Genomic DNA, 23202 nt, shown 5'->3' with positions numbered 1-23202 from the left:
TCATGTGACCTTGTTATCACAGGCAGTAACCTTTAGTGAATTGACTCGTTTAATTACCTTAATCAGCCACAGAACCTATGTAATGAATACGTGTTTGGTTTGAATGGGATCATTTTCAGTGACTAGTTTTTGCCGTTCATACAGAATATGTAATTTGATGTGCACTGTCTGGACACAGGTACACTAGAACACCCACTTCTTGTAAACTTGCCCAGGGATTTACTTTTTTATATATATATATATTTGTGATATATTTAAATAAAACATATAATATATATATATAATATCCGGTGAATTAACAGACAAGTACCCTTGCCCAGAATAGTACATGCACCAACCAGTCAGGTTTCACCGCTCACGATATACAAAAGGAAACAAAGAAGCTGATTGGTCAGGAACTCCATTTTGCCTCCAGTTATTTTATGAACACTAAGAGCCATCCTAAATTTCGGGTCGTGTAGCACGCAGTTTATCACGTGCCGCCCTCTCCTTGTTCTTTGTGACCAAAATAATAAAGCTCATTTTAAAAAAAAGCGCTTCCCTCCCGCCCCTTTCTCCTTCCTCTGACTTCCAAATACCGCTCTCGCGCCTGAATGACGTTATCAGAGAGCGCCCCTTGTCGCCTGGCTGTAACCGTCACCGTGGCGAGTAGCGTCATCTGTACTCGCTGTTCTTGTCTGGGCGGTGTGTCTGTGGGCTGAGCCTTCCCACCCTTGTCTCGTGTGCGCCCTCCTCCCGGCGGGTGTCGTCCAGTGGTGACCTGGGAGGAACGTTAGGCGTGTGATGTCGGAGAGTTGGGAGGAACAGAGGTCGGCCGGTGCCCCTTTGGGCCAAGAGGAAGGAGAAGGCTCCGTGCTGGGCTGTGTGTGGACGCTGCTGCTTAACGCGGCTCTCCTGACGGTGTTGGTGTTCGGGGCCTGGCGGGTGTATTGGCGCTGGAGAGGGGCCGGGACCAGGTCGCGCTCTTCATTACCGCGCATGAAGCGGAGAGACTTCGCCTTGCAGCAGCTGCGAGATTTTGATGGAGCCAACAACCCCCGCATACTGCTGGCCGTCAACGGCAAGGTGTTCGACGTGACGGAGGGCAGCAAGTTCTATGGCCCTGGTGAGAGGACACGGCTGGGGGTGTGACCAGGGGAGCGTGCTGAGGGAACTGTAATGTGTTGTGTGCTGGGGAGGTGGAGGGCGCCGGGGGAGCCGTGGTGTAACGTGGAGGGCACCGGGGGAGGTGGAGGGTGCTGAGGGAGCAGAAATGTGTCGTGCTGGGGGAGCTGTAATGTGTTGTGTGCTGGGGAGGTGGAGGGTGCCAGGGAAGCCGTGGTGTAACGTGGAGGGTGCAGAGGGAGCAGAAATGTCTTGTGCTGGGGGAGCTGTAGTATGGAGGGTGCAATGCCAGGAGTGTGTCCTGGGGAGCTGTAGAGAGGTGGAGGGTGCTGAGTGTCCTTGGAGGAAGGGGAGCTGGAGGGTGCTGGTTGTCCTGTGGGTTGGTGGGAGCTGTAGTGTTGAGTGTCTTGGTTGGGGGGGGGGGGGACTATAGTGTGGAGGCTGTTGAGTGTGTCCAGGGGGAAGGCTGTAGTGTGGAGGCTGCCGAGAGTGTCCAGGGGGAAGGCTGTAGTGTGGAGGGTGCTGAGTGTATTGGTTGTGGGGGGGTTATAGCGTGGAGGGTGCTGAGTGTATTGGTTGTGGGGGGGTTATAGCGCGGAGGGTGCTGAGTGTATTGGTTGTGGGGGGGTTATAGCGCGGAGGGTGCTGATTGTATTGGTTGTGGGGGGGTTATAGCGCGGAGGGTGCTGAGTGTATTGGTTGGGGGGGTTATAGCGCGGAGGGTGCTGAGTGTATTGGTTGGGGGGGGTCATAGCGCGGAGGGTGCTGAGTGTATTGGTTGGGGGGGGTCATAGCGCGGAGGGTGCTGAGTGTCTTGCTTGGGGGGGGGTCATAGCGCGGAGGGTGCTGAGTGTCCTGGTTGGTATTGCTCCTCTTGCTGGTTTAATGTTGATATCATATACATTGTTGGACCAGCAGCCACTACTGTTCCTGCAATGTACACAATGGCATGGGAGTGCCCACCTACATTTTGGCGGAGGAATGAACTGCAGGCTGCCATGTATACCCTGGTTCAAGTATTCTGTAATTCTCAGGACAAAACAAGCACTCTAGTATATCTCAGCCTGTGATAGGGGATGTTTCATTTTTCCTGGAGCTCTGCTTACAGTGGTTCCAAAGGCTGAAAGTTTTTTGTTTTTTTTTTAACCTTCAAGTATGCAGCTCCCCCCCTACCTTAGCTTGATCCAGCGATGTGCACAAGAGCTGCTACTGTCTTGGGTCTCTCCCTCTTCATTGGCTGAGACACATTAGAGGGAGCTGTTACGATTGTGTGCAGTGGAGGTATGGACTCTGTACATGACAAGCCATCTTAGGTCGCAGCCATGTTGTCTCTCCTGTCCTCCCTTTTGAATGGAATGTGAGTCTGTAAGTGAATGGAGGTCAAAGGGGCCTCTTATCTAAAACACAGATAAACTCCAGGGTTGTATACCATTAATCTGGTTGCAGGGGGTCTGCTTGAAAACCACTTTCCTCTGCCCGATCGTAAAACAATAACTATAATGTACAGCGCTGAGCAAACCTTTTAGCACTATATAAATACTGTATAATAACTCAGTCAGTCGTGACCTGTTAGGGCTAGAGTGTGCCATAAAACGTACATTCCACTGGAGTCATTTTTCATACAAATTCATAAACTTCAGCAGGAACTGGGCACATTAATATGAAGTATATATTCGGATAAGGTCATTTTAATGAGTCACATGACACCTTACATCCCTATGTTAGCACCCACAAGAGACTAGAAAGCAATTTCCTTTATCTGGATTGGCAAGGATATGCTATGTTTGGTACCTTTTGCGTTTGGAATATAATTCTAAATAATAATCTGCCAGTTGCTAGGCTTCTACCTGTACCTATTGAAGGTTATTGACCTTAGTAGGAACTTGTAAGGGATTTGGTCATAACCCAGGTTACCGCCTAACACCCATCCCCAAATGGGATGATTTGCCATTTTTTTTTCTCAGGGGACACCCATTTGAGATGATAGAAAAAGACTGACAGCCTGGAGAAAAATGAGCTCTCCTTTTAATATCAATAAGGAACCATATAAGAGACTTGAGAGCCAAAGCAGCTTTTTGTCCAGACAATTGGACTCTGCTCAAACCAAAGACTTTTGAAAGTATTCTGCCTTCTGAACTTATTTCTTTTATTTCTCTGTTGTTTTTTTGCTCTGTATATGTTACATCTTTTTCTGTAAATATTTTAATTGCACCATTTTGACCCTTTTTAGCAATAAATCCTATTTTCTGAAAAGTGTTGAACTGTCTCTAAAGCTTTTAATGCAAACTAAAGAATCCCTGTCTCTGAAGAGTGCTACTGTATGTGATAATCCTCTGAATACATCTGTCTGTGGTGACAGTGTGTATACGGACGCTTATACTAATATAGTGTTACTGCTAAGATTTGTGAGTTTCCTCCTTCTCTGTAAAAAGGTGGTGGCAGTGTGAAGGGTTAATTCGTAATTAACCTAACCCAGTAACAATCGCTCTCAGGCTGCTGCACATAGATTGTAGTCCCGCGAGCTGGAAAATCTTTGTGCAGGGCGTAGCTGAGAGTGGCATTGTTAAGCAAGTGATAGCGCGGTGCGAGATCGGCTGGTCTTTCGGTCACGAGTTGGTGAGAAGGGCTGGGGTCTGATGCCACACACAGTCACAGGAGCCATTGGGTCCTGCTGCTGTTCATAACAGACCCTGAGGAGGGGGCGGGACCGAGCAGCGCTCTGTGTGTCTCTGACGCAGAGGCGGTTCAGGAATGAACATGCACAAGCGCCCCCAGAGCAAGCGGGTTGTAATAATGGCACTCAGCAGGGGGAGGAGCCAGGAGCACTGGAAGGGGACCCAAGCAAAGGAGGATCGGGGCTGCTCTGTGCAAAACCATTATATAGAGCAGGTAAGTATGACATGTTTGTGGGGTTTTTTTTCTCTTAATGTTAACCTTTAACCACTTCCCGCCTGTAGGATGTCATATGACGTCCTTGGGTTGAAGTGGTTATACCCCGGGATGATACCTGTAGGCATCATTCCGGTATCAAAATATTTCCGCTGGTGATTCCCTGTTTATGGGAAGTGATTTGAGTGGCTGAACAACCACTCGATCACTTTTGTGGGTGGCGGAATGCTGTTCATTGCTTGTGAAAGCAGTAAAGTTTGATTTAAAAAAAAAATAAATATATATATATATATATATATATATATATATATATATATATATATATATCATAATTAAAATAAATTTAGGTGTCTCCTTTTCCCCCCCTTTGCTTACGCATGCATACGTAACTCTAAACTGGCAACCTGTAAAGGCTTTTAATGCGTCGCCTATGGAGATTTTTAGGTACCGTAGTTTGGCGCTGTTCCAAGTGCGCACGTAATTTTAAAGTGTGACATGTTGGGTATCTATTTACTTGGTGTAACCTCATCTTTTATATTTTAACCAAAAACAGCTATTCTTATATAGGGGTCAGTTCACTAAAGGCTACCGAATGCCATATGGTCGTGTGTGTCATTCTTTAGAAATATCGCATGAAATAATATAGGAGTCAATTCATCAAAGTAAAATATCGAATGTGAGGTAACTACTGCATATTCCTTAAAATAGTGCGATAAATACCGCAAAAAAAGAGAGAAATCATTAGTCAATTCATTAACCTCTTGCCCTCCGCCCTATAGTAGAAATACTGCTACAGGGTGGCGGGTGCGCAAAATCACGTGTGTTTGTTTATATACGTGATTTGCATTTCCGGGTAGGGGGCGTGCACTGCCCTACCTGCATCGCTGTTGGAGGCTAGAGATGTTAATCACCGGGTCCCGACCGGCACTTGGCGATCGTCGGGAAAGCTGACAGGGAAGAGACCTGTGTGTAAACACAGGTCTCTCTGCTGTCAGCATGGACATGCTGTTTTGTATCTCTGCACAGCAGAGAGCTACAGAACAGCATGCCTCTCTAGTAAAACACAGCACACCATTAACCCTTTGATCGCCCAGATGTTAAACCCTTCCTGCCCAGTGTCATTAGTACAGTCAGTGCTTTTTATTAGCACTGATCAATGTATTGGTGTCACTGGGGATGTCAGTGACAGTTCCCACACATTGTCAGAATGCCTGTGGCAGTCCTGCTAAAAGTCGCTGATCCCCGCCATTACTAGTATTAAAAAAAAAAAAAAAAATTCCAGCATCTGTACCGCCATTTGTAAACACTATAACTTTCACATAAACTAGTTCATTTACACATACAGTATTGGTATTTAAGTCCAAATCAGGTGAACGGTGTAGGAATTACAACAGTTTGCATATGTGCCTCCCACTTGTTAAGGGACCAAAAGTAGTGGGACAGAATAATCATAAATCAAACTTTCACTTTTTATACTTGGTTGCAAATCCTTTGCAGTCAATTACAGCCTGAAGTCTGGACTGCATAGACATCACCAGATGCTGGGTTTCATCCCTGGTGATGCTCTGCCAGGCCTCTCCTGCAACTGTCTTCACTTTCTGCTTGTTCTTGGGGCATTTTCCCTTCAGTTTTGTCTTCAGCAAGTGAAATGCATGCTCAATCGGATTCAGGTCAGGCGATTGACTTGGCCATTGCATAATATTCCACTTCTTTCCCTTTAAACTCTTTGGTTGCTTTTGCAGTATGCTTCGGGTCATTGTCCATCTGCACTGTGAAGCGGCATCCAATGATTTCTGAAGCATTTGGCTGAATATGAGCAGATAATATTGCCCGAAACACTTCAGAATTCATCCTGCTGCTTTTGTCAGCAGTCACATCATCAATAAATACAAGAGAACCAGTTCCATTGGCAGCCATACATGCCCACGCCATGACACTACCACCACCATGCTTCACTGATGAGGTGGTATGCTTAGGATCATGAGCAGTTCCTTTCCTTCTCCATACTCTTCTCTTCCCATCACTCTGGTACAAGTTGATCTTGGTCTCATCTGTCTATAGGATGTTGTTCCAGAACTGTGAAGGCTTTTTAGATGTCGTTTGGCAAACTCTAACCTGGCCTTCCTGTTTTTGAGGCTCACCAATGGTTTACATCTTGTGGTGAACCCTCTGTATTCACTCTGGTGAAGTCTTCTCTTGATTGTTGACTTTGACACACATACACCTACCTCCTGGAGAGTGTTCTTGATCTGGCCAACTGTTGTGAAGGGTGTTTTCTTCACCAGGGAAAGAATTCTTCGGTCATCCACCACAGTTGTTTTCCGTGGTCCTCCGGGTCTTTTGGTGTTGCTGAGCTCACCGGTGCGTTCCTTCAAGAATGTTCCAAACAGTTGTTTTGGCCACGCCTAATGTTTTTGCTATCTCTCTGATGGGTTTGTTTTGTTTTTTTCAGCCTAATGATGGCTTGCTTCACTGATAGTGACTGGTCTTTGGATCTCATTTTGAGAGTTGACAGCAACAGATTCTAAATGCAAATTGCACACTTGAAATGAACTCTGGACCTTTTATCTGCTCATTGTAATTGGGATAATGAGGGAATAGCACACACCTGGCCATGGAACAGCTGAGAAGCCAATTGTCCCATTACTTTTGGTCCCTTAACAAGTGGGAGGCACATATGCAAACTGTTGTAATTCCTACACCGTTCACCTGATTTGGATGTAAATACCCTCAAATTAAAGCTGACAGTCTGCAGTTAAAGCACATCTTGTTTGTTTCATTTCAAATCGATTGTGGTGGTGTATAGAGCCAAAAATGTTATAATTGTGTCGATTTCCCAATATTTATGGCCCTGACTGTACATGTGGTCTGAATTAAGTTATTTAAATAAGTGATATCATAGGTGTACAGCTTTTCCTTGTTTTCTAGTGAATTTGTGAACAGAGCAGAGATGTGCTCATTAGTGGCCATGCGAACAATACCTCTGGCTGCAGTGGTATCTAAATTGATATTGAGAACACTGTGGCTCTCAGTGATCTTGTGATGGGGAGCCCATCCTGCTGGCTCCAGATTGTTGCCAAATTACCAGGCGCTGTCAGTACCTGTGCGATCACAGTGCTGGGAGGTCATGATTGAGTGTGCCCCCCACAGAACAGCAGTTATACACATAAATGTGGCCGCCAGTCTCTCTGCTTTCCAATTTCAAACTGTCCATGAGCGCGACCATCTCAGTTTATCGGCTGTGTTGGGAGAACAGCCTGCTTGTTTTCCAACAATCAGACTTGTGCTAGCACACCCCCCTTCTCCTGTCTTTCACTGGGAGGTTCAGTGTCTAGCTCTCTAGGCCCCTTATGCAGCTGAGAACAGATTATGTGATCAATACAGCTAAAAAAAAGGAGAGATCACCAGACAGAGATCTGGTGATCTCTCCTTTTTTAGATTTACCGGCATAGAAAGGCTGTCGCACTTACTGAGAGGTGGTGGTAGGGCTAGAAGGCAACTAGGAAGAGAACCATGGTGGATTTTTCTCATAAACATGAGAGCCCCTCCTATGGGTTAGGCTGGCCATAGACAGGCTGTTTATCAGCCAAATTATCGGCCGATAAACGAAAAATCGGTCGTTGCCATGGATGCTGCCACCAATGCGTACAAAAAACAGAAGTTTTTTGTAGATTTTCCAGCATGACCGATAAAAAGAAACGAGAAGATCTGTGAAAAACAGCCAATGGCATTGCCCCACTAACGGTGTGAATATCAGCCGATTTTTTTTTTTTTTTTTTTTTTTTTTTTTTTTTTTTTTTTTTTTTTGTCTGATTAATATTTTGCCGATAAACGACCCGTCTATGGCCTGCATTAAACTTGAGATGGGATTTAGATTTATATTCTCTTTTTTCTTTAGCCCTTTTTGTTAAATTTCTTTCATTTGCTAATTTTTGTTAGGATTATAATCGTTTGGATAGCGGTTTATACATGGACTCCGTGACGTATCAGCTGTCTTGCCTTTACCATTACGTGGTTGATTAGGACAATGACTAGACGAAGCCCCCGTTTTAACTGCTACATATTCTATAGGTTCATGTTGTATTGTGAGCTATGACTAAAGCTGCGTAGACTGAAATGCATCAACGTTCTGTATTTTCAATTTATACATTGTGGTTTTTTAATAAAAGCAAGATTTTTAAGAGCAGCAATGGTATTGCAGATCTTTTCAACTAAGTTTTTATCGTTTGTTATTTGAAAAAAAACAAGTTTGGCTTTACAATCACTTTAAAGGAGCTGCAGGAAATTCTGGCACATACTGGTTGTGGTACTACTTGTGACACCAATGTCCAATATTCTTTATATGTCTGAGCTGTAGGGTGACAAGACAGAGCTTTTCTTACTAGAGAGAACACGCAAGCCTGGCTACATTTTGCGGAAACTTACATTGTCTTCCAAAAGCCTGTGGGGAAATGTTCTGGTCTGGTGTGACCAAGATTGAACTTTTTGTCCATAATTTAAAAAGCATTTTTAGCGCAAAACCAGCACTGTGCATCACCAGGGGAAAAAAAACATGCCCACAGAGAATCTCTGTGTGGCAGCATTATGCTTTGGGGCTATTTTTATTCAGCTAGAACTGGGGTCAAGGTAAAGGAACAGTTCCTTTTTTGAGTTTCCTTATGAAAAGTTCAAATATGTAAATTTTGGAAAAAAGTCTTCAGCCAAAGCCAAAGATGAAGATTTTCACCTTTTAGCATGACAGCGACCCAAACCATACCTCCTTCTGGTATAGCCATTCTTTGGTTGATTTAGAAGAGTTAGCCCAACCAGAGTCTGGACCTTGAATGAAAATCAATGGGTGACCTAAGAGGACTGTGCACAGGAGAGCTCTCACAATCTGATTTGGAGTGCTTTTGCAACAGGGAGTGGTCAAATATTTCCAAGGCAAGATGTGCCATGCCATAGACGCCTATCTCAAAAGACTGCAGTCATAAAATCAAAGGCTGCTTCAACAAGGTATTAGTTTAAGGCTGTGCGTATTTATGCAACTACATTATTGTTCGATATTTACCCCCCTTCCCCATTTAAAGATTTCAGGTTTTTGGGTTTTTTTTTTTTTTAATGCATTACACAGATTAGGTCACATCAAAGGTGGAAAAAAATGTTTTATTTTTTTTTCCTGCTGCTAGGTAATCTCATGAGACTTGCCTTAGAATGAAGGCCTGCAGCTGCATGCTGTAACTGCTGCAGAGGCTTCCATTTTCACCAGGTCTTCCTTCCGGGTTTGTGGGCTATGGCTGCTTGAATGGCCGAGCCGCTGATGACGTCACGCTGGAGTCTTGACCATGGCACACAGCTCTGAAGGAACAGCACGGGTATTCCGTTCCTTCAGAGTGCATGTGCTAGTGATGTCTCTGTAGAATGTCTTCTAAACTGTGAACGTTTAGGAGATATTCATTTTACCTACAGGTAAGCTTTTATTATAAGCTTACCTGTAGGTAAAAATTTAAGAGCGACTTTACTAGCCCTTTAATAGGAGTAGGCTAGAAATGAAATTCAAAGTGAGACCTAACAGAAGATTTTACATTTTGACCTTTTTAGATGCGCTTTAAAAATGTGCTGAACTTTGGCTACATGTTTGCATAATCACTGCTGGATATTATAGAGGCAGCTCATTCCTGATGGTCTGTGTACATTACCTAATTTAGTTTGTATTATATGTGCCTGAATATTTCAAATTCTATTTGAATGCATCTTTTGCATGCTAAATTATGTACAGTCAGTGTAAAGGCATCCATTGTCTGTGTAGAAATGGAAATGCTTTACAGTGATCTGCTGTGTACAGATTATAGCCACTCTTCTAAACAGGAAATTTATTCTGATTGCAGTGTATGCCTATTGAAATATAATGCTATATTGGATTTTTCAAAGTGAATGAACTTTTCATTTTGTGGAGCCCTGTCTCCTCATCTGGCCTGTTCAGTACACACAAAGTACAGACTGCTTTTCAGGCAACAGAGTGTAAACTGTGAGCTTGTGGTGTGAATGATTACAGCTCGAGAAAAGAACTTTCATTCTCAAAAAAACAAGCTGCCAAGCGCAGACACCAGCTACTACACTTGCCTGGGATAGCCTTGTGAATGATTGCAGCTCAAGAAGTGAGCTTTTATTTACCAAAAAAAGCACAAGGGACAACACATGCCAGGTACTACACAACACAAGCTGGCAATTTCCATTCTTTTTCCTCTGTAAAGCAGGCTGCAGCTCCAGACTCTATGTAAACTAAAGAGAAGCGCTGAGGAGACAGCACTGCACAGCACAGATGTCTGGCAGCTTAGGGTGGGGGTTGGATATTGTGCATGCTGTGTATGGCCTGCACACCACAGATCATCAGACAACGTCTGAATCCTTTATTGAAGTATGATCACATCACAGAAGAAAGTGCCACGTTCTGGAGCCACGCAGGACTCCTTTGTCAGGCATGCGATCATCAAAGGGATCCTGCATGGCTCTGGAACGTTGTACTATGTCTTCTGTGATGTAATCCTTTTACAATAAAGATTTGGACTTTATTTGATCCGTGATGCGCTGGCGAATGTTTGTTTGCATTTGATCTGTGATGTCTCCAGTTCTGCACACCAGAAGGTTTTTTTACCTTTATGCATAGATAGAATACATGAAGGTACAAAACCTTCTGCCTTTAGAACTACTTGAATCTTCTTTTACCATAGCAGAGTGTTGTACTGTGATAGCTGTCGACAAATGTCCAAGTTTGAATCAAGGATGATACCATTTATTGACCAACTAAATTGTATGTAATCTTATTTACCCCTTTTGTACACAGACCTAACGTCAACAGTTGGCTTATACAACTGTTCATGTTTAGGTGTTTGGATAGATGTGGGAAAGGTGTGTTGCAGACTTCTCTGGCAAATGCTTGTTAGGGTGAAAACAATAGCTACCAGACAGGGTTTTTAAATGTTTCATATGATGCTCAACTTGTGATGTTAGCAACATGACCCATAGACATTACTTTGTTTCCAGCTTGGATAGGAAACTGCAACCAATCACTTGGTTTGCTGTACTTTACAGATCATCATTGCTCTTGGTGCTAAACAACCTTGACTGCTATAAAATAAATAAGTGAAAAAATTAGTAGGAATGACTTTATCATAATGTGATCACTGCCATAAAATTTGAATCCATTTATATTTGCATTGACAGAATTGAATTTGATTTAGCAATACCACTCTCTCTGTATGGGGGGTTATTTGGTGCTGACCTTGCAAATGTACTTGAAGTGTAACACTGACCTGTGACATAAATTGCATATACGTGGTGTGAATAAATATCACAAAGATAGAGCAGCTGGCTTTCTAAATTTGGCAACAGATTGTATATTCTCATTGCGCAATCCTTTAAATTTATAGCTTATGTCTGGGGGAACATATGCCAAACATCTCTGCAATTTATGTACCTTTTTTTGTATCCCTTTTTAACTTGTTCATGATTGAAGGTAAACCAAATTCTAATGCCTGAACACATTTTGCAACTTTGGCATGTGTTGGTAAAAGTGTACATATCCTTGCTACTACTTTATTGTATCAAGGTGAATTATACCCTTAGATTTTAATTTATATTTCCTGCCATTCTAACCCACCACCCATAATATCCAAATAGATAATCCTACTCCTCAAGTACAAAATCTTACTCTGTCATAAATGTACTTGGCTTTCAATTTTCTCTTGTGGATTGACACCACATACTACTTTTGTGGACTGAAAATGCAAGACTTGGTGTAAATTTTATGTGTTTAATTGATACTGTTTGTCATATTTACATATATACCTGCTGTGCCGTGATTCCAGTATCAAAATTTTCTGCCAGTGATTTTTCTTCAATGTTCCGCCTCATCACTTTTACAAGGGGCGGGGGTTGAGTGATTTTGATGAGGGCCAAAATATAATGGCTAGGTGACTGGATCAGAGCAACTCCTAAACCACATCTGCTGTGGGATGTTCATGGTCTGCAGTGGGTAGGACCTACCAAAAGTTATCCGAGAAGGGAAAACCGACGAACCGGCAACGGGGTCATGGGCAGCCAAGGCTCATTGATACACGTGGGTAGTGAAGGCTGGCCTTTGTAGTCCAGTTGAATAGAAGAGCTACTATAGCTCAGATTGCTGAAAACGTTAATTCTCATTTCGATAGGTGTAAGAACATACAAAGCATCGCAGTTTGTTGTGTATGGGGCTGCATAGCCACAGACTGGTCAGGATGCTCATGTTGACCCATGCCCAAGGCCAAAAGTGGCTACAGGGGGCATGTAGGCATCAGACGTGGATCATGAAGCAGAGGAAGTTGGCCTGGTCTGTGGATGGCTAGGTGCGTGTGCATTACTTACCTGGGAAAGGGATAGCATCAGAATGCATTATGGGAAGAAGGCAAGCTGGTGGAGGCTTAAAGGATTTGGTATTAATATCTTGGTGCCAGATACTACAGCATACCTTCAGATGGCTAGCGGTGTCCATGCCTTGGTCGGCCAGGGTTGTTTTGGTGGCAAAAGGGGACCTACTCAATATTAGATGATTGGTCATAATGTTATGACCGGTGTATATTAAACTGGTTATCTTGAAGGCCAATCACTGTATTTGCTTATAGTTCTGATATGAATGTTGTAACGCATAACTGAATTTTTCTATGCAGATAGTTATGCACTAAACAATCTTAATCGATTTAATCTTTGCATGAATTAATTATTTAGGAAAAGAAGTGGGATCCCCTTCTTATTAACTGGTGTACTTCCTACATTTTAAATGCTCACTGGTTACCCCCTTATCACATGCTGCATTCATTAATCAACTTCAGTAGTAGTGTACAGTCATTTTCTGTGAGCCATTAGAGTGCCTTGAAAAAGTATTCATACCACCTTGAAATTTTCCATATAAATTCAGCCATCCAAGTTTAGGAAACAAATACATTTTCTCCATAAAAAGGGAAAATAGTATTTTTAGTAGCTCACCAGTTTCAACAAGCCTTAAGTAACCATTTCCCACTAACTTGTGTGAAGGTGGATTGTTTATTAAATTGTAAGAAAATGTATGAACAGGACTTCAGGCTTTGTGAAAACTGCCATTTATAATGAGATTAAATTACACATAGGTAAACTGTATTTACTAATTGGTTGACTTCTGAAGGCAATTGATTCCACTAGATTTTAATTAGAGGTTTCGGAGTAAAGAGGGCTGAATACAAATGCATGCCACACTTTTCACATACAGGTGAAACTCGAAAAATTAGAATATTGTGCAAAAGTTCATTTATTTCAGTAATGCAACTTAAAAGGTGAAACTAATATATGAGATAGGCTCATTACATGCAAAGCAAGATAGTCCAAGCCGTGATTTGTCATAATTGTGATGATTATGGCTTACAGCTCATGAAAATCCCAAATCCACAATCTCAGAAAATTAGATTACATGCAATCAATAAAACAAGGATTGTACATAGAACAATATCAGACCTCTGAAAAGTATAACCATGCATATGTACTCAGTACTTGGTTTGGGCCCCTTTTGCAGCAATTACTGCCTCAATGTGGTGTGGCATGGAAGCTATCAGCCTGTGGCACTACTGAGGTGTTATGGAAGACCAGGATGCTTCAATAGCTGCCTTCAGCTCTTCTGCATTGTTCAGTCTCATGTCTCTCATCTTTCTCTTGGCAATGCCCCATAGATTCTCTATGGGGTTCAGGTCAGGCGAGTTTGCTGGCCAATCAAGCACAGTAATCCCACATTCATTGAACCAGGTTTTGGTACTTTTGGCAGTGGGGGCAGGTGCCAAGTCCTGCTGGAAAATGAAGTCCGCATCCCCATAAAGCTCATCTGCGGAATGAAGCATGAAGTGCTCCAAAATCTCCTGGTAGATGGCTGCGTTGACCCTGGACTTAATGAAGCACAGTGGACCAACACTAGCAGATAACATGGCTCCCCAAATCAACACAGACTGTGGAAACTTCACACTGGACTTCAAGCATCTTGCAGTGTGTGCCTCTCCATTCTTCCTCCATACTCTGGGTCCTTGGTTTCCAAATGAGATGCAAAAGTTAGTCTCTTCAGAAAAGAGAACCGCTGAGAAACAGACCAGGTCTGTTTTTCTTTACCCCAGGTAAGACGCTTCTGACATTGTTTGTTGTTCCGGAGCAGCTTTTGAAGCCCATGTCCAGGATCCGTCTGTGTGTGGTGGCTCTTGATGCACTGACTCCAGCCTCAGTCCACTCCTTGTGAAAGCCCCCAACACTTTTGAATGGCCTTTTCCTGACAATCCTCTCCAGGCTGCTGTCATCCCTACTGCTTGTGCACCTTTTTCTTCCACACATTTCCCTTCCACATAATGTTCTATTAATGTGCTTTGATACAGCACTTTGGGAACATCCAACTTCTTTTGCAATTACCTTTTGAGGCTTTCCCTCCTTTTATGGAGGGTGTCAATGATGGTTTTCTGCACAACTGTCAGGTCAGCAGTCTTTCCCATGATTGTGATTCCTACTGAACCAGACTGAGAGACCATTTAAAGGCTCAGGAACCCTTTGCAGGTGTTATGGCTTAATTAGCTGATTAGAGTGGGACACTTTGAGCCTAGAATATTGCACCTTTTCACAATATTCTAATTTTCTGAGATTGTGGATTTGGGGTTTTCATGAGCTGTAAGCCATAATCATCACAATTATGACAAATCACGGCCTAGACTATCTTGCTTTGCATGTATTGAGTTTATCTCATATATTAGTTTCACCTTTTAAGTTGCATTACTGAAATAAATGAACTTTTGCACGATGTTCTAATTTTTTGAGTTTCACCTGTATTTGTAAAAAAAACTTGAAAACCATTTATAATTTTCCTTCCTCTTCAAAATTATGTGCCACTTTGTGTTGATCTATCACAAAATCCCAATAAAATACATTTACGTTTTTTGGTTGTAACATGACAAAATGTGGAAAATTTCAAGGAGTATGAATACTTTTTCAATGTTTTGTACAGCAGTTTTCACAAAGCCTGAAGTCCTGCTCATACATTTCCTTACAATTTTTATAAAAAAACAATCCACTTTGACACAAGTTACTGGAAAACAGCTATTTTTAAGGCTTGTTGAAAATGAGCTACTAAAAATACTATTTTCCCTTTTTTATGTAGAAAATGTATTTTTTGTTTCTTTAAACTTGAATGGCTGAATTCATATTAGAGCAGTTTCTGAGGCGGCGTCCATCTTTTACTTTTGTTGGCAAAACACAGTAAATCATGTGTACACAGCAATGTGATGCAACACATTGAAACTATGCAGTTATCTCTGCTTATTTACAGATTACTAGCACAATCTTTCTGAAACCTCTCTTCATCAGTGCCAAGAAGGTCAGAACACCATCACCCCTGGGAATTAAAACACATGCCTCAATTCAGACTGGCTGAGAAAAAGGCTGCTAGTCCAGACTCTTAGAACTTCGCACTGCAATTATTAAAGGATAAGTTCACATTTTTAAAAAAGTAGTAAATTAACATTTTTTTTTTTGCTGGTAAAAAAAATGTTCATTTTACTATTTTTGTCTACAGGAGCCTGGAAAGCATTGCACCAGCAATCAGTAAATTGCTAATGCCATGCAGGGCTCCTGCAGATGTGTCTTAATATTTGCTTGCCTTACGGGATGTATAAGCAATCAGATATTCTGACAGGAAACTTAAATGAACTACCACAACACTCCACTGCACCGTGGTAGTTCACTAAAAACGACAAGCCAACAGCCACTTAGGCTATTGGGACTTGCAGTTCATTAATTTACAGAAGTCCATGAATGCATGATGCGCCTGCGTGGGCGGAGCCCTGCACAGCCACGCTGTTTTCAAATGTGACCTAGTACGGGGAGACAATCTGTCAGAGGGGGGGTTGGCTGCGGCTATGGGAACATGTTACATGTTCCACCCTAAAAACGGATGTAACCTGTTCTCAAAGGTTAACTTAAAATTGGTTGTAAAGGTTGAAGATTTTTTTACTTTCATTCTGTGCACGAAGGTAAAAAACCTGCTTTTTGCCGCTCACCCACAGCCCCCCACCCCCAATACTCGCCTGAGCCCCCCTCGGTTCAGCGGTGTGCAAGGGAGCCTCGGCTGTCTGTCTGCCTCTCTTCATTGGCTGAGACACAACAGCAGGAGCCATTGGCTCTGCAGCACAGGCATCATTCAGAAAATGCTTTGTATTTTCTAAATGAATGCAAAGCGTTCTCTGGCTGAGGTGGAGAGTGTGATATCACAGCCCTGCCTCCCCATGCTTTCCAGAGATTGCTTTGCATCAGGCTGACCGCTTGGCATGGGACCTGGAAGGAAATGGAGATCACTGTTGTAGCAGTGGCTACTTGCAGGGGCATTAGGCAGGTATAGTATATGCATAGTTATGTTGGTAATTGGAATGGATAATATTTGCTAACTATACAACATCTAGTGCAGATACAGTGCATCCAGAAAGTATTCACAGCGCTTAACTTTTGCCACATTTTGTTATGTTACAGCCTTATTCCAAAATGGATTAAATTTTTTTTCCCTCAACATTCTACAAACAATACCCCATAATAAAAATGTGAAAGAAGTTTGTTTTGAAATCTTTGCAATTTATTAAAAAGAAAAAAAAATAAACCCTCTTGTGCATAAGTATTCACAGTCTTTGCCATGACTCTCAAAATTGAGCTCTGGTGCATCCTGTTCCCACTGATCATCCTTGAGATCTTTCCACAACTTGATTGGACTCCACCTGTGGGAAATTCAGTTGATTGGACATGATTAGGAAAGGCATAAACCTGTCTATATAAGGTCCCACAGTTAGTGCATGTCAGAGCACAAGCCAAGCCATGAACTCCAAGGAATTGTCTGTAGTCCTCCGAAACAGGATTGTAGCAAGGCACAGATCTGGGGAAGGGTACAGAAAAATTTCTGCAGCATTGAAGGTCCCAATGAGCACAGTGGCCTCCATTATCCATAAATGGAAGAAGTTTAGAACCACCAGTAATCTTCCTGCCTGGCCAAAATGAGCAATCGAGGGAGAAGGGCCTTAGCCAGGGAGGTAAGCACATGATGGTCTCTCTGTAAGAGCTCCAGCGTTTCTCTGTGGAGGGAGAACAACCATCTCTGCAGCACTCCACCAATCAGGCCTGTATGGTAGAGTGGCCATACGGAAGCCACTCCTCCATAAAAGGCAAATGGCAGCCCGGCTAGAGTTTGCCAAAAGGCACCTGAGGGTCTCTCAGACCATGAGAAACAAAACCCTCTGGTCCGATGAAACAAATATTGACCGCTTTGGCCGGAATGCCAAGCGTCCTGTCTGGAAGAAACCAGCTACCGCTCTCCACCTGGCCAATACCATCCCTACAGTGAAGTATGATGGTGGCAGCATCATGCTGTGGGGATGTTTTTCAGCGGCAAGAACTGGGAGACTAGTCAGGATCAAAGGAAAGATGAACGCAGCAATGTACAGAGACATCCTTGATGAAAACCTGTTCCAGAGCGCTCTGGACTTTAGACTGGGACGACGGTTCATCTTTCAAACAGGACAATGAATTGAATCCATTTTGGAATACGGCTGTAACATATGTGACAAAAGTTAAGGGCTGTGAATACTTTCTGGATGCACTATAGATAGCGAAATATATTTTTATGGATGCACAAGTGTAGATGTTTGGATGTCACAGACATATGCCTGTTCACGCACTTGGCAACAGCCTCAATGCAGGCCTGATCTCATGAGAATAGTAACAAATTGCCAAAGTAGCTTAATCCAACTCAACCTTTTTTGAAAATGGTTGAATTGGGGGGATAGTGACTTTCCTGTTCAGTGTGTGTGTGTGTGTGTGTGTGTGTGTTTTGGTTTCTTGTCTGTTTGTTTCATGAGGCTCATTCTTTTCTTTTTTTAGATGGACCATATGGGATATTTGCAGGCAGAGATGCTTCTAGAGGACTTGCAACATTTTGCCTCGATAAGGAGGCACTTAGAGATGAATATGATGATCTTTCAGACCTCAATGCTGTGCAAATGGAAAGTGTTCGAGAATGGGAGATGCAGTTTAAAGGTATTCATTTTGTATAATTTTGGATTTTAAAGCACTTGTTTGGCAGCAAAGGAAATGTGATTTTTTTTTTTTTTTTTTTTTTTTTTTTTTTTTTTTTTTTTTTTTTTTTAGGAAAAACTGAAAACAATTTTATATAGATATTTTCTACTTTTTACATGTAGCAAGCTGGCAGTTTGTGGACTTCATTTTCCCACAAATTCCTGTTTGGAGTAAAACACTGTTTTTTAGGAAGGTCAATAGCTCAAACCAAAATTCACACAAACAAGTGATGCAATGCTTCATGTTCCTTCCTTGTGCTGTGATCAGCTCTGTCCAAATTACAGTCAGATTGTGAGGGAGCTTGAAGCCAAACCACTTTTGTGTGCTGTTTAGGAAACCCGTAGGGCCCAAGTGTAATATGCTTCTAAATCGGTTATATATGGTTGCTAAAGCTCTCAAAACGTCTGCAAATATCTCTGCTCAGATGTGAATGCAGCCTTAAAGAAGCATTTTTTCATTCTACCAGAGATTGGTAGCTTTTTACTACCAAAAACGCATCTTATTGGTCCTGGTCCAAGTTAGATTTTGATACAGGATTTATATGGCACCAACAGTTTGATCCAATTCAAGGCAAGAGGGTTGGGAGGGCCCTGCATCTGCAAGCGCTTACAGCCTAAAAGGAAAGGGTTAGTGGTACAAAACGGTAATAACGGTGTGGGGATGGGTTGATAGAGAAGATAAGAGTTTGGCAATGGGATAGGCTTCCATAAGAAATGAGTTATCAGGGAATGCTTACAGACAGAGTAAGTATTTTACGTAACTGCAAAGTAGGAGATAGGTGAACAGATTGGGGCAGGGCCATGTTCTGGAGGTGACAGTATCTAACCAACCTCTGCCCAAAATCTTTATTTTGACCCTATGGGCAGATTTTGCTTTCAGGGTAGAGCAGGTTGTTGACAACCCAAGGGTTATAACTATCTGTTTAAAAACAAGCCACAAAATGTAAGTCAATTTTCATCTGCCCAAATGAAAATAAATCTCCTATGGATTTAATGGTTAAGAGTTTATTGAAGGTTATCAAATCTTTAAACATACCTGTGTTATGGTCTGCGGTCTTTTCATTTACATCTTTGCTAATAGCCTATGCACAGTGTTTGCTACATTAAAGGCATGTCTCTGGTGAGAACTCGGTTGTCAATATACTTTTGTCAGCTCTGAACCTAATTTTCAGCCCCTAAAATGGCTGTTCTCATAGCTGATCATGTGTGGAGCATCATGGAAACTGTAGATCTTAATAAAGATTTAAGATTGTGCCATATTCGTCTGTAAAAGAATAGAAAAGTTACGTGCCATTATAAAAGATGTACCCCCTCTTCATACTGTCTATAAGAAGCAGGTTGCAGGCCACTTGGATGTGCTGACTACAGCCCTGTATAGGTTGATGTTGTGCAGCCCCATAAACAGCCGTCACCCCACACTAGAAGCTACTGTATGTAAACTGGTTTCTAACAATTGCTAGATATCCCAAAGAGTAATAGGAACAAACCTTTTTAAACCTCTTCTAAGGCAATTGTTTTGTTATTATTTAAAATGTTTTTGGCATCTGTAATTTATGATTTCACATCTGTCTGATTTTCCTTTTAACAGAGAAGTATGATTATGTTGGCCGATTATTGAAACCTGGAGAAGAGCCATCTGAATACACAGATGAGGAAGATGTTCGGGATCATTCAAAACAGGATTGAACTGTGTAAACCAAAGTCAGGGGCCTTTTAAGAATCTGCAACCTGTTACTTCCCACCAACACCCATGGACATCTTGGGTGGAATGTGTTCTCAACACTATTGCCAGATTTTGTACGAAGAAATCAGAATGATGACTTGAGGGTCTGTGAAAGATTTTAATACTAGCATTCTAATCTAAACTGCCAGCCATTTTTCTCCCCCGACACACAGTTGCTGTATCTGTGTAAGGAATCTTGGTCCAGGAGTACAATTTTGTGGGAAACCTGTGTATAGCTATACCTGTGTTGTATATGACAACTGTCAGCAGTAGCTCCATAATCCCCTGGTAGCCTGCACACCTAGCCAAGCGGTTTTCTACCATGGTACTGGCAGATGGTGATTAGAGGGCTTGAGGAGAGCATACGCATTGTGGTATCTTGGGTCTTTATCACTTTTTGACTCTTGTTAGTCTGCACTACTTAAACCAATGTTTTCAAGTGAAGTCCTCAAATTTGTATGTACATTTTCACTAGCAATTCCAGGTATTTGGTGTATTGGTGTGACAGTTCACCGCCAATCCTCAGGTATCCCCAACATGTCATATTTTTCACACTAGATCCAACTGTAATGATTACTTACCTGTGACACTGAATACATCTGGGGCTCATTTTTTTTTTTTCACTATTTAATGAGTTATAGACCTGGAACAAATATGAGGGTCTGGAGTTTTGACTCTTGGCTGCATGCATGTTCTAGGCTTTTGACTCTGTAACTGAGTAATAAGGTAGAGATGTGAATGATAGCATAGATGCATAAACGCAGGCTGGCGACGTTACTTTACCATCTTCTATTGGGGCAGCTTCTCTTTAAATGGGTTGGTCCATCCCTACCATACTTTTTAACTATAGGATGCAATCTGCTGATTTCTGTCACCTTCACTTCTATTCCCTGTGTACTTTTAGTGGTGAGATCTCTGGTATCTGTCTCTCTAAACACTGCTTTAGTATGAAGAATGTTCCCACATCTTACAATTGTAATGAAAATATAAAACGTAACAGAGAGCAGAACCTCCTTTTTATAATGGCTGTAACAGGTGCAAGGAACTGAGAACACCCAGTTGCAGACTTCTTGCAAGTGACAGAATATTTCAAGGTGGGAAGCAACTGAGTGCGAACTACCCTGCACTAAAATACAATTTTAGGTGGCCACATCTTTAAAGAAATATTGTCAACATAAATTGTTGGGTGTATTTAAGATTTTTCCCTCCACGGTCAGACTGGCTTTGTGCCAACTTTGTCTAGTGATTTAAAGAGATTTTTTTTTTTTTTAATCCAATTGTATTGAAGGCAACATTTTCCAGCAAATGGTAGGATAGTGTTAGTCTGGACTCATGAAATCAATATGAACCACTTTGCTGCTGTTGAGGCCTTTTAACACATTGATGAAGCATACCACAGTCTTCTGCAGCAGCACAGTTGTTCCCTATGTGCCTTACTTCTTGTAAAGACTTGAATCGCTTTAAGGGAAATCATACCCAATATGTATTAGTTCAAGGTCACAGCTTTGATACTGAAGTCGGTGTTCTGTGTTGACTGGAAAACCTTGATAATGTTCTCTGTAAATAGAAAGGGGGGGGAAAGAATCTTCAGTATTACTGCCATATATATATATATATGTTCATATACGTTAAGGTAGCATTCTAATGGCCAAAAGCACCCCTTCTTGTCCATGGCACTGCTTTATTTTGCTCAGAAAAGTTCAGTCTTCATGTTTATGTGGAGTAGTGAGTATGCTTGGGAGTGTGTATGGATGTGAGAGATGTGTTGAGGAAACTGTAAATAAGGGTACCATTTTAATAAAGCATGTACATTAAACCAAATCTGTGTCCCTTTCTATGAGCTTTGAGGATGGAAACTGCTAGCAGTATCATACCTTTATGTATTTTGTGGAATGACATTTGTGCACAGTAGATGGACTATCCAGAATTTGAATAAACTGCTTTGATATGATTTTCAGCTAGTTTGCTGCGCTGATTTATGAAAGCACTCTAAATTTACTTTCTAGATGGACTATTTTACATAAAATGCATTGGTTTCACTAACCTATGAATAGGTTTGCATGTTGTATCTCCTGAGGTATCTAAATGGCCCACACCTATAGCAAGGGCATTATTAAACTTTATTTAGAGCTTCGCAGTTTCTCATTTGCATAGGCAGATTTTTGGTTAACCTCCCTGGCGGTCTGATTCTTTCCAATTTTTGGTGCTGAAAGCGGTACCATTTTTTTGCATGGAAATATGTAGTTTTTTTTATTGTAGGCTGTAATTTTTAGGAATAACTCACTGAAATCTGTCCGAACAAAAGTCTAGTAAACATCCCGGGTAGGATAAAATTTGAAACCCGAAATCATAAATTATAATTTAATAAATAATCACAAAAAATAATATAATAATACATTTAATTCAATAATATAATCAAACCAAAAACACTGAAATTTGAAATATAGCGCCACAATAAATTCGCACATTGCTGAGCAAAGTCCCAAAATCGTTTTCAGTGTCTGATGACGAATTTCCCCACAAATCATTATCACTCAATTCTGCAAGTGGTTCTGATTTACTATCGCTGTTCTCTAGCTGATCTAAACCGCTTTTGACCTAAAGGGACACTTTTTGGACGCCATGGACGTTTCTCAGTTTCCAGGCAGAAAGAACAGACAAAATGCAGGCAGGGCGCAGAACACAGCACTAGGGACAAAATGTATGTGAAATTGGTTGAGACAGCAATGTTTTACTATGTAAAATGTAAAAAAAAAAAAAAAGACATTTTTTAAAATTTTTAAATTTCCCGGCGACGGTGCCCGTACGTCCCGACGTCACAGGGACAGGACACAGAAGCCGGATGCCGGCATCGGCCGGAGGAGATGGCCGGGGACGCTGCAGGGGACACATCGTGGGAGCGCAGGGTAAGGTAAGTGAAGAACACATGCCAGAGCAGTGCCGCATGGTAAGCCCGAGTGTAGCTCGGGGTTACCGCTCTTGGTACTGAAATATTACCCCGAGCTACACTCGGGAATACCGCCAAGGAGGTTAAGGTGAAACATGGCCAAAATTAAAACTTACATATTTGATACAGTCTGCCACTAACATTAACACAGCAGTGTGTTGCAATCACCGCATTTTCCTTCTACATCACTCCAAGGCATCCCCTTGCTTTTGTTAAATGTTGCCAATTATTGCTTATTTTACACCCACTCAATGACTGGATTTATTTTTCATGGCATTGACAACAAAAAAATTTAGTTTAACAAAGTTCTCCTTTTTAAGGTATGCTCAGAGGGTTAACTCTGTCTTTTTTTAGTCTGGTTTTTTTTTTGGAAAAACATGCAATAGAATTATGAACAATCTATAACAACCTTTGTG

The 23202-nt window shown here is 41.8% G+C and overlaps 1 protein-coding gene across 1 annotated transcript; it reads left to right on the top strand.

Annotated features, from left to right (window-relative positions):
- The first annotated feature begins 609 nt into the window (after window positions 1-609).
- On the top strand, window positions 610-21790 carry PGRMC2 (progesterone receptor membrane component 2). The gene is made up of 3 exons (XM_089672198.1): window positions 610-1105; window positions 17923-18078; window positions 19705-21790. Exons 1-3 carry the CDS (start codon window positions 784-786, stop codon window positions 19800-19802), a joined length of 576 nt encoding a protein of 191 aa, XP_089528324.1. The 5' UTR covers window positions 610-783; the 3' UTR covers window positions 19803-21790.
- The last annotated feature ends 1412 nt before the right edge of the window (window positions 21791-23202 follow it).

This window comes from Staurois parvus, unplaced genomic scaffold (genome assembly GCF_062004578.1).
Source record: "Staurois parvus isolate SC_StPar_1 unplaced genomic scaffold, SC_StPar_1.0 ptg000122l, whole genome shotgun sequence".
NCBI lineage: Eukaryota > Metazoa > Chordata > Amphibia > Anura > Ranidae > Staurois > Staurois parvus.
The sequence above is the reverse complement of the archived record's forward strand: the minus strand, read 5'-3'. Positions and strand labels throughout refer to the sequence as shown.

Bases quoted from the DNA above. Each gene is read 5' to 3' on its own strand.
- PGRMC2 (XM_089672198.1), top strand. From the start codon at position 784: ATGTCGGAGAGTTGGGAGGAACAGAGGTCGGCCGGTGCCCCTTTGGGC. The intron at 1,106-17,922 runs GTGAGAGGACAC...TTCTTTTTTTAG, and splicing joins CAGCAAGTTCTATGGCCCTG to ATGGACCATATGGGATATTT. The intron at 18,079-19,704 runs GTATTCATTTTG...TCCTTTTAACAG, and splicing joins ATGGGAGATGCAGTTTAAAG to AGAAGTATGATTATGTTGGC.